This window comes from Theropithecus gelada, chromosome 19, assembly GCF_003255815.1.
Source record: "Theropithecus gelada isolate Dixy chromosome 19, Tgel_1.0, whole genome shotgun sequence".
NCBI classification, from domain to species: domain Eukaryota; kingdom Metazoa; phylum Chordata; class Mammalia; order Primates; family Cercopithecidae; genus Theropithecus; species Theropithecus gelada.
In genome coordinates, this window is record NC_037687.1 from 47,346,049 (window position 1) to 47,356,488 (window position 10,440).

The 10,440-nt window shown below is 45.4% G+C and overlaps 1 protein-coding gene across 2 annotated transcripts in view; it reads left to right on the forward strand.

Annotated features, from left to right (window-relative positions):
• The window catches only part of ANKRD27 (ankyrin repeat domain 27), an 82,517-nt gene extending 74,455 nt beyond the window's left edge, over positions 1 to 8,062 (forward strand). For both annotated transcript variants that reach the window (XM_025368673.1, XM_025368672.1), the window contains exons 25-29: positions 149 to 310; positions 2,729 to 2,840; positions 4,771 to 4,849; positions 5,044 to 5,116; positions 6,739 to 8,062. In XM_025368673.1, the coding sequence (XP_025224458.1) occupies positions 149 to 310; positions 2,729 to 2,840; positions 4,771 to 4,849; positions 5,044 to 5,116; positions 6,739 to 6,960 (648 nt within the window). In that variant the 3' untranslated portion in view covers positions 6,961 to 8,062. The remainder of the gene's footprint in view (positions 1 to 148; positions 311 to 2,728; positions 2,841 to 4,770; positions 4,850 to 5,043; positions 5,117 to 6,738) is intronic.
• The last annotated feature ends 2,378 nt before the right edge of the window (positions 8,063 to 10,440 follow it).

Here is a 10,440-nt window from a genome sequence, read left to right on the forward strand (position 1 = left end):
AAAGACGAGCCCCCCTCAAAAAAAAAAAAAAAAAAAAAAAAAAAAGAAAAGTTGAAAGTGTTTTATAGCGAATATGTATATGCCCACAGCCCTATTCCACGCTGATGTTTTGTAGCGTTCCTTTTGATCGTGTGGTTTCTCTTTCCAGCATGGGGCCTCCATTAACGCTTCTAACAATAAGGGCAACACAGCGCTGCACGAGGCTGTGATTGAAAAGCACGTCTTCGTGGTAGAGCTGCTTCTGCTGCACGGAGCGTCAGCTCAGGTGCTGAACAAGCGGCAGCGCACGGCTGTAGACTGTGCCGAACAGGTAGGCAGAGAGCGTCGAAGAGCCGAGGGAATCCCGAGCTGCTCACAGCTCCCTCTGGATCCCTTGTGTTTAAGCTGGATCTGAAATAGCAACACCTGGCCCTTGGCATCACTGGGTTGGGCGTAGTTGGTGTGCCAGAAGTCCGCAGCGTGGGTGGATGGCTGGTCCTCGGTCCCCTGGTCAGAGGTGGCGCTCTGGGAACCAGGAATCATTCTTTCACAGGTGGTTTTCTTTTTTTTTTTTTTGAGATGGAGTCTCGCTGTGTCGCCCGGGCTGGAGTGCAGTGGCCGGATCTCAGCTCACTGCAAGCTCCGCCTCCTGGGTTTTTACGCCATTCTCCTGCCTCAGCCTCCCGAGTAGCTGGGACCACAGGCGCCCGCCACCTCGCCCGGCTAGTTTTTTGTATTTTTAGTAGAGACGGGGTTTCACCGTGTTCGCCAGGATGGTCTCGATCTCCTGACCTCGTGATCCGCCCGTCTCGGCCTCCCAAAGTGCTGGGATTACAGGCTTGAGCCACCGCGCCCGGCCTTCACAGGTGGTTTTCAAAGGCCTGAGTGGAGGGGCTCCCCCCAGCCAGCAGTAGGACCGTGGTCCGGTAGTTACCTAGAGTCAGGCACTCCAGGGGAGGGAACAAGTCATGATGTTCTGGTCTCACCATCCTCGCAGTGTGAACACAGCTGTTGTCTTAGCAGCACGATGGAGAAGGTTTGTTTAGTTGGTGGATTTAAAACTCCATGAGGCCAGGCACAATGGCTCATGCCTGTAATCCCAGCACTTTGGGAGGCCAAGGAAGGAGGATCACTTGAGCGCAGGAGCTCATGACCAGTCTGGGCAACATAGGGAGACCCCATCTCTACAAAAAATCAAAAAATTAGCCGAGCATAGTGGTATGCCTGTGGTCCCAGCTACTCAGGAGGCTCAGGTGGGAGGATCGCTTGAGCCCAGGAGGTCAAGGCTGTAGTGAGCGGAGATTGTGCCACTGCACTCCAGCCTGGGTGACAGAGACTGTGTCTCAGAAAAATGAAAGTAGAAGTCCTTCAGTCCTGTAGGAATCGTGATTATTGGTGTACTGCCTTCTCCCGTGCTGTGGGTGCTTGCGTGGAGAGCAATGGGGAAGGGTCCTTCTCCCCTGGCGGGCGGCAGCTCTTTCTGTTCCTGTTTTCCTGCTGAGTCTTTCTTTTGTTTTCTACTCAAGATAGACAGCGAGTTGGCTGTTAAGTGACACAACTGAGAAGCTAATATCACCATCAATCAATCCACTCCGTGGATAGGCTCCTTATAGTAATTTTTTGTTTCTTAAGACAGAGTCTTGCTCTGTTGTGGCATGATCTTGGCTCACTGCAACCTCTGCCTCCTGGGTTCAAGCAATTCTCGTGCCTCGGCCTCCTGAGTAGCTGGGATTACAGGCATGTGCCACCACGCCTGGCTACATTTTTTTGGTATTTTTTGTAGAGACGGGTTTCACCATGTTGCTCAGGCTGGTCTCGAACACCTGACCTCAACTGATCCACCTCCCTTGGCCTCCCAAAGTGCTGGGATTACAGATGTGAGCCACCGTGCCTGGCCTCCTTTCATTAATTTTCAGTGACAGAATTGAAATATTTTAAACTCTCAGTTTAGTACTTTCTTAAATGATTATGTTGATTTTTTTGGTTTTTTAAAATTTTTAATTTTATTATTATTTTTTGAGACAGGGTCTCTGTTGCCCAGGCTGGAGTATAATGGTGTAATCTTGGCTTACTGCAGCCTTGACCTCTGGGCACAGATGATTCTCCAACCTCAGCCTCCCAAGTAGCTGGGACTATAGGCATGTGCCACCATGCCCAGCTAATTTTTTTTTAATAGAGACAGGGTTTTGCCATGTTGGCCAGGCTGGTCTCGACTGCCTGGGCTCAAGCAATCCACCCACCTCGGCCTCTCAGAGCGCTGAGATTACAGGTGTGAGCCATCGCGCATGGCCTATTACTATTTTTAAATAGAGCCAGGGTCTTGCTGTATTGCCCAGGCTAGTCTTGAACTCCTGGGCTCAAGCGATCCTCCCACCTTGGTCTCCCAAAGTAGTGGGATTGCACGCATGAGCCACCGTGCCGTTAATTAATGTGTTTCAATGAGTACTTACTGTATGGGGGGCCCTCAGCAGCCTCATGATAAGCATATGATAGATCAACTTACTGTGTTTGAGCTGGTTGCATGGAGTGGTTGGATCCCCAGCATGGAGGCCACGGAGAGGGCAGAGCCGGGCTCTCCACGCAGGCCTCCTTTTACCACTGGGCTTTATGGCCTCCAAGCTCCGTTTGTAATTATTTCTGAGCTTTTTCTGCCCAGCCACACTAATACTGACATTTAGATCCAAAACAAATCATAGCCTATTAAAAAAGAATAAAAACATTACTGTTCCTTTTCCCTTTCAAATTGCAGAATTCAAAAATAATGGAATTGCTTCAGGTGGTACCAAGCTGCGTTGCCTCATTAGACGATGTGGCCGAAACTGACCGCAGGGAGTATGTTACTGTTAAGATCAGGAAAAAATGTAAGAGTTTACATTCTTTCTGTCATGTTCAACCTGGGTATATTTAGACATTCATGAGCAGTTGCTGGTGTTCATTTAATTGTGTATGTAAAATGTAATTCTAATCGTGCCTGGAGGGGATACAGGCACCAAAGAAATGGTTACCTCCCAATTTGTCAGACTATGGGTAATCTTTTTTTGCTGTTAGTTTTCTGGTTGATGGTAATGATGTTTCTTGAGGAAAGAAACTGTCAATGCTACCTTGAAGGTTCAGGCGTCCCCCTGTGGAGATGGGGAACAGTCTCCCGGGGAGTTTCTTTCATGCCTCATGTTCCAAAGTCAGGTGTTCTGGGAATTTCCTGGACATCCAGGGTGAATGTTACCTTTCAAGATTTTTTTTTTTTTTTGAGACGGAATGTCGCTCTGTTGCCCAGGCTGGAGTGCAGTGGCGTGATCTCGGCTCACTGCAAGCTCCTCCTCCCAGGTTCACGCCATTCTCCTGCCTCAGCCTCCTGAGTAGCTGGGACTACAGGTGCCTGCCACCTCGCCCAGCTAATTTTGTTTTTGTATTTTTAGTAGAGACGGAGTTTCACCGTGTTAGCCAGTATGGTCTCGATCTCCTGATCTGGTGATCTGCCCACCTCGGCCTCCCAAAGTGCTGGGATTACAGGTGTGAGCCACAAAGATTTTTTATTTAGTTTTTTTGAGACAGAGTCTCACTCTGTCACCCAGGCTGGAGTGCAGTCGTGCAGTCTCGGCTCACTGCAACCTCTGCCTCCTGGGTTCAAGCGATTCCCCTGCCTCAGCCTCCCAAGTAGCTGGGATTACAGGCATGTGCCACCATGCCTGGCTAATTTTCGTATTTTTAGTAGAGACGGGATTTCACCATGTTGGCCAGGCTGGTCTCGAACTCCTGACCTCAAGTGATCTGCCCGCCTCAGCCTCCCAAGGTGCTGAAGTTACAGGCATGAGCCACCACACCTGGCCTCAAGGTTTTTTTTTTTTAAGTTTGTACATGTGCAGAAGTTGATTATAATTAGAACAGCAATTGCCAAACAGCAGTGGGACTGACGTATTTTCTTCTTTTTAAAAAGTTTAGAAGGGGTCCTTGTTCTTTTTTTTTAAATTTACAGTATGAAATATTATCCAGTGAGGTATGCAGTAATGCAATACAATAATATGGATAAACCCATTCACATATCTGGATAGCCCTGAGACTGTCTCACCATAATTGGCTGTGGCTGGGAGAGTTAAGGGAGTTAAGGATTTAGTTATCTGTTTCATGGGGGTTCTCATAATACAGGCTGACTACCCCCCATCTCAAATGCTTGGGACCAGCAGCGTTTTGGGTTTTGGAATATTTGCATTATACTCATTGGTTGAGGATCCAAATCAGGAAATCAGATTCTTCTGAGCATCATATCAAAGAGTTCAAAACGTTTTGGATTTTGTAGCTTTTTTTTGAGATGGAGTCTTGCTCTGTCACCCAGGCTGGAGTGTAGCGATGCCATCTCGGCTCACTGCAACCTCTGCCTCCTGGGTTCAAGTGATTCTCCTGCCTCAGCCTCTTCAGTAGCTGGGATTATAGGTGTGCGCCACCATGTCTAGCTAAGTTTTTGTATTTTTGGTAGAGATGGGGTTTCTCCATGTTGCCCAGGCTGGTCTTGAACTCCTGACCTCAAGTGATATGCCCACCTCGGCCTCCCAAACTCCTGGTATTACAGGCATGAGCCACTGCACCCGGCCTGTAGCGTTTTAGGCTTTAGATTTTTGAATTGGAGATACTCAGCCTGTTATAAATAGGTACTAGCCGTGTTTCTTTAAGCAAATTCAGTGTTTCATTTTCTAAATTTTGTAAACCTGAGAATAGAAAGATTGTGTCTATGCTGTAATTTTAAAATAATTTTACACTGTTTTCGAAGTTTTTAGATGTTTATCTTTTTATCTACAGGGAACTCAAAACTGTATGATCTACCAGATGAACCTTTTACAAGACAGTTTTACTTTGTCCACTCAGCCGGTCAGTTTAAGTAAGTATGAAAATCAAGTTGATTTCTGTGCTTTTGCCCCTAGTTTACTCCAAGCTGCACGTAAGGTGCTTCAGTTGTAATTGGTTGTGGACAAATCTGCACCTAATAATGTCGAAAATGCTGCCACCTTGTGGCCAACCAGAGTGTTTCATGCCACTGTGCAAATATTTATTTTAGTTTATTTTGGGTTTTAGGGGAAAGACTTCAAGGGAGATTATGGCAAGAGATAAAAGTGTCCCTAATTTAACCGAAGGTTCTTTGCATCAGGTAAGTTATTAAACACTGGCTTTTAATCATATTTTCTAAAGCCTGGCTTTGTCAAAAGTAATCCGTGGTTAACACACGTCTCCTTGAACATCATCTTCATTATTCCCTGCGCCGTATGAGCTAGCAACAGTTAAAACTGGAATTATTTCATGGGACAGTGTAGAGTACAGGCTTCACTGATTGTTATATTTCAAAGTACATTTCTGAGCAGAGGAGTGGAAAGTGTTACATGTGTGGGGAACCACAGGTCTTGGTGCTTATAGGAGATGAACCATCCCAAATTTCACTATGGTTTTAATCACCAAAGAAAACGACAGTTTATATATAGATGGGTAAACAATGTCTCCAAGTATGGTGTACAGTTGCTCAGACAATTAGGTAACCATCTTCCCACTGCATTTTAATTTTATTTGAGCGAGTCTTGCTCTGTGGCCCAGGCTGGAGTGCAGTGGCGCGATCTTGGCTCACTGCAGTCCTCATCTCCCCGGTTCAAGCATTCTCCCCCCTCAGCCTCCTGGGTAGCTGGGATTACAGAGGCATGTGCACTACACCTGGCTTTTTTTCTTTTTTTAGTAGAGATGCAGTTTCACCATATTGGCTGGTCTTGAACTCCTGACCTGAAGTGATCTGCCTGCTTTGGCCTCCCAATGTGCTGGGATTACAAGCGTGAGCCACCGCGCCCGGCCCCTACTGCATTTTTAAATTACTCAGAAGCTTGATTGAAAACCTGTGATCTGGCCGGGCGCAGTGGCTCAAGCCTGTAATCCCAGCACTTTGGGAGGCCGAGACGGGCGGATCACGAGGTCAGGAGATCGAGACCATCCTGGATAACACAGTGAAACCCCGTCTCTACTAAAAAATACAAAAACTAGCCGGGCGAGGTGGCGGGCGCCTGTAGTCCCAGCTACTCGGGAGGCTGAGGCAGGAGAATGGCGGGAACCCGGGAGGCGGAGCTTGCAGTGAGCTGAGATCCAGCCACTGTACTCCAGCCTGGGCCACACAGCGAGACTCCATCTCAGAAAAAAAAAAAAGAAAACCTGTGATCTGAGACAGTGATTCTTCTCAGAACCACGACTTTCCTTCTTGCTGATGAGAATTTATAGCGTATGTAGCATAGGCTTGTTGGAACAAATACACAAAAGTTCTAAATTGTTGTTTTAGATAATTAAAATGATTTTAATTAACATGACTAATTTTGATATCATAGTTAGTCTTACATGGTGTTGCTAGTAGACCTGCTGCTTTGTGGGAAAGCCAGAAATGTTGAAATCTGCCTGAGTTCCATCAAGTGCTAGGTTTTCCTTTGCTAGCTGTGGGACTTTAGGCAGGTGGCTTAACTTTGCTGATCCTGTCTCCTCAGCTGTAAAACGGGGATAACAATAGTAGTACATGCCTCCTAGAGTCATAAAGATTGTGAAAACATGTGAAACATTTACTGTGTCTGACACATGTAGTATGCACATGCCATGTTAGCACCACAGGGATGTGAGAATTGAAATTATGCCTGTCAAGCACTGAGCACAGTGTGTGACACTAAGCACTAAGGGGCAGCTGTCACTGTCATAGTTGTGGCTTTCAGTACAGTGAGGACATGAACGGTTCAAAATGTACTCTTTCTTTAGCCAGGGAGGCAAAGTGTCACCCTGAGACAGAATAACCCGGCAGCTCAGAGTGGATCTCGTGCTGCTGAGAAAGGCAACAGTGACTGGCCGGAGAGGCCTGGACTGACACAGACTGGCCCTGGACACAGGCGGATGCTGCGGAGACACACAGTGGAGGATGCAGTCATGTCCCAGGGCCTGGAGGCTGCTGCTCCCCAAGAGGTTAGTGCTTCCCGGTCCTAACAGGAATGACGAGTTGTTGAACCTGCTGCCAGGAAGCAAGGATGCAACAAGAGGATGCTGACTGAGGACTAAATGTGCTTCCATGAAACTGGCTTGAGAAGTCTTCAGCACCAAGTTCCTGAAAGCTTTTCTGTGGCTAAGAATGCAACAAAAAAGTTCACCACCACCCTCTTTCTCCTCTTCAAAGCTAATGAATACACTTGAAACAGAAATTCCAGTAGAGTCCAGATCCTTAAGCCAGAAGTGCATGCTTCTTTTTAAGTATGAGGGTTTGTCGGTCACAGGGGGAGAGGTTTCACCACCAGATTCTGACCTCCTCCTCCCAAAAGGTGCTAAACCTCTCTGACCTGTGTACATTCACAAACCACAACTAGAATTCCTCCACCTGGGATGAAGCAGGAGAGAAGCAATTTAGGTTTCATGGTACTGTAGAGGCCAGGCTGAAACGTCGTATCTGAAGGAAGAAAGCAACAGCTGGACAATGTTTCTTTGCAAAGCAACACTTGAACCAAAAGATGCCTCAATCCCATTTTGATGTTCATTTTAGTGAAAGGATGCATCAGACCTCTTCCACATCATGCATGTGGGAAAGGTTGGTTATCATTTTCCTTCTAACAAGTATGTACAGATATTCGGTTACTACACGTGTGTCTGTAGCAGTGTTTCTAGAAACATCCCTTTTTGTTGAGAACCTCCTGTGAATGTCACACTCACACCCGATGGATGGTTACTGGATTAGAGAGTAGATTTGGCACATCTTTTAGTCTTTTGATTCAGATTCAAAACTTAATAGCACAAACCAGGTCAAAGTTACTTTCAGTTAGAATTTATTGCCATTTATTCCTTTTTATAAATTTCTGTAGATTATACTGGTTTTTTGTTATTGGCCTAGAGCTACAAGTATATAGGTTTGTCCTGAGTCCATTTTCAAATGACCTTGTAATAGGGAAATGGTTTTGTCCATGTTCTTGGAAATACTTGTGTATGTACAGAAGGGAGGGGTTATTTTTCTACACAGTAATTTATGATTTCTAATTTTCTAATGTGCCTTGGATATGTGCCAAATGATGGAAAAGAAACAGTAAACTTTATGATTCTTGAATGTGTCTTGGTATGCTTTTTTAGTTGTTTGGCTCTGGATATGTTTCTCGGCCTCTCTGCTGTAAACATTTGCTTTGTGTGTGGGAAAAGTGGTCCCCATGGAATGGTTATGTATTTTTCAGTTACAGATGTGAGACTGAAACATGGGAACTTGATCACTTAGCTCATTATCCATCTACTGACCAAGGCCGACTTAACCCAGTAGGCAGTGTCCAGGGCCCACAAAAATGTTTTTCTTTGGAAATCAGAAGAATAAAATGAATACAGCTTCCTACCCCAAACAGGAAATGAGTCCTGTTGCTTTGCTAATTTCTTTGTTTTGATTTTTCCTCCTTTTCTTTTTTGAGACGGCGTCTCACTCTGTCACCCAGGCTGGAGTGCAGTGGCACGATCTCGGCTTACTGCAACCTCCGCCTCCTAGGTTCAAGCAATTCTCCTGACGCAGCCTCCTGAGTAGCTGGGACTATAGGCGCCCACCACCGCGCCTGGCTAGTTTTTTGTTAGTTTTAGTAGAGATGGTGTTTCACCGTGTTAGCCAGGATGGTCTCAATCTCCTGACCTCATGATCCGCCCGCCTCGGCCTCCCAAGTGCTGGGATTACAGGCGTGAGCCTCCACGCCCAGCCTTCCCTACTTCTTTTAAATAAAACCACCTTATAGACTGAAGCTGCTGTGGTTCCATACCATCCTAATTAAGAAAATACATCCTATACAGTTTATCAGCACAGGTATTCTCAGGATACAAATATGCACATTTGACACCACCTAATATTTTGGGGGTAGTACAATATAATTTTGAAAACATTTTCTTTTTTGAGATGGAGTCTTGCTCTGTCACCCAGGCTAGAGTGCAGTGGCATGATCTTGGCTCACTGCAGCCTCCGCCTCTCAGGTTCAAGCAATTCTCCTGCCTTAGCCTCCCAAGTAGCTGGGATTATAGGCGCCTGCCACCACGCCTGGCTAATTTTTGTATTTTTGGTAGAGACAGGGTCTCACCATGTTGGCCAAGCTGGTCTCGAACTCCCGACCTCAAGTGATCTGCCCACATTGGCCTCCCAAAGTGCTGCGATTGCAGGCATGAGTCACCATGCCCAGCCGAAAACATTTTCACATATACCCTTTTAATTTCAACAATTTCTGTGGATGGTAGAATTGTCAAATGGGGAAACAGGTTCAGAAAAATAAGGGGGCTGCGAGGGATCTCACAGCCAGGATCAAGGTCTTGTTGGCAGTGGCAGCTGCAAGCTTGGTGTACCCTTCCTCTGGATAGGTAAATGCTGTTTCTTTTTGAGCTGTTCTGGTCATCAGTAATGTTTTCCATCGTTAAGTGACTCGATTATTTTTAAAAAACAGTTGTCATTCTGGCCAACATGGTGAAACCCCATCTGTACTAAAAATACAAAAATTAGTTGGGTGTGGTGGCGCACGCTTGTAATCCCAGCTACTTGGGAGGCTGAGGCAGAATTGCTTGAACCCGGGAGGAGGAGGCTGCAGTGATCCAAGATCATGCCACTGCACTCCAGCCTGGCAACAGTGCAATACTCCATCTCAAACAGAAACAACCAGTTTTTTCCAATTGCTTTCCCTACTCAAAACCTGATGTGACAGTTGAGAAATTAATGCCCTAATTTACATTTTTGTGAAAAGTTTTGAATTCAAAGTAATGCGAGTTCACTCATTTAAATTAGAAAGTTTAGAATAACCTCTCTCCACTCCCTAAAATGTACTCCAGCCTCTTGTTGCCATCAGGAACCTCTCTCCTTGTACACAGAACCACTTTTCACTCTCAGGTAGGTGTCTGAAAGAATCTGACCATCTTTAAACACATTCACAGCAGCTGCCATTAGGACAGTGGTTATCCTGTGAGAGAAAGCACAGAACTTGTGAAGTGCCTCATATTCCCCTAGCATTTGTATGTAAAAGAGGCCTAAAGCAAAATTTACCTGTAACTGGGATGTTTTCAAAATCCCTGACCACATTTTTTTTTAAATTACCAGTTTACCGTGACACAAAATCCCCAACCAGATTTCATCTTAATCATTCTGTTCTTTTAAAAATATGTTAATGTTCTTAACGGTTCTACTTATTTATAATGTTAGGTATTATTCTAACACTTTCTTCACTGACAATAGTTGCAAATTTCAAATATAGTAGAATCTCCAGTTTGAACATGTATCAGTAGTATGCTGGCTAACGCAGAGACTGGGGTTTGTAAACCACATTTCCCTTCACTTTTTTACTAATCTTATTCACCTTGTTAAATGTTGTGAATGTAATCCTGTGCTGGGTCTCACAGGACTAAGATATTTAAACGGTTACCCCCAAACAGCTGGTTGATGGTTAAGTTTATGATTTAAATATAGGAGCAGTGGCTTGCACC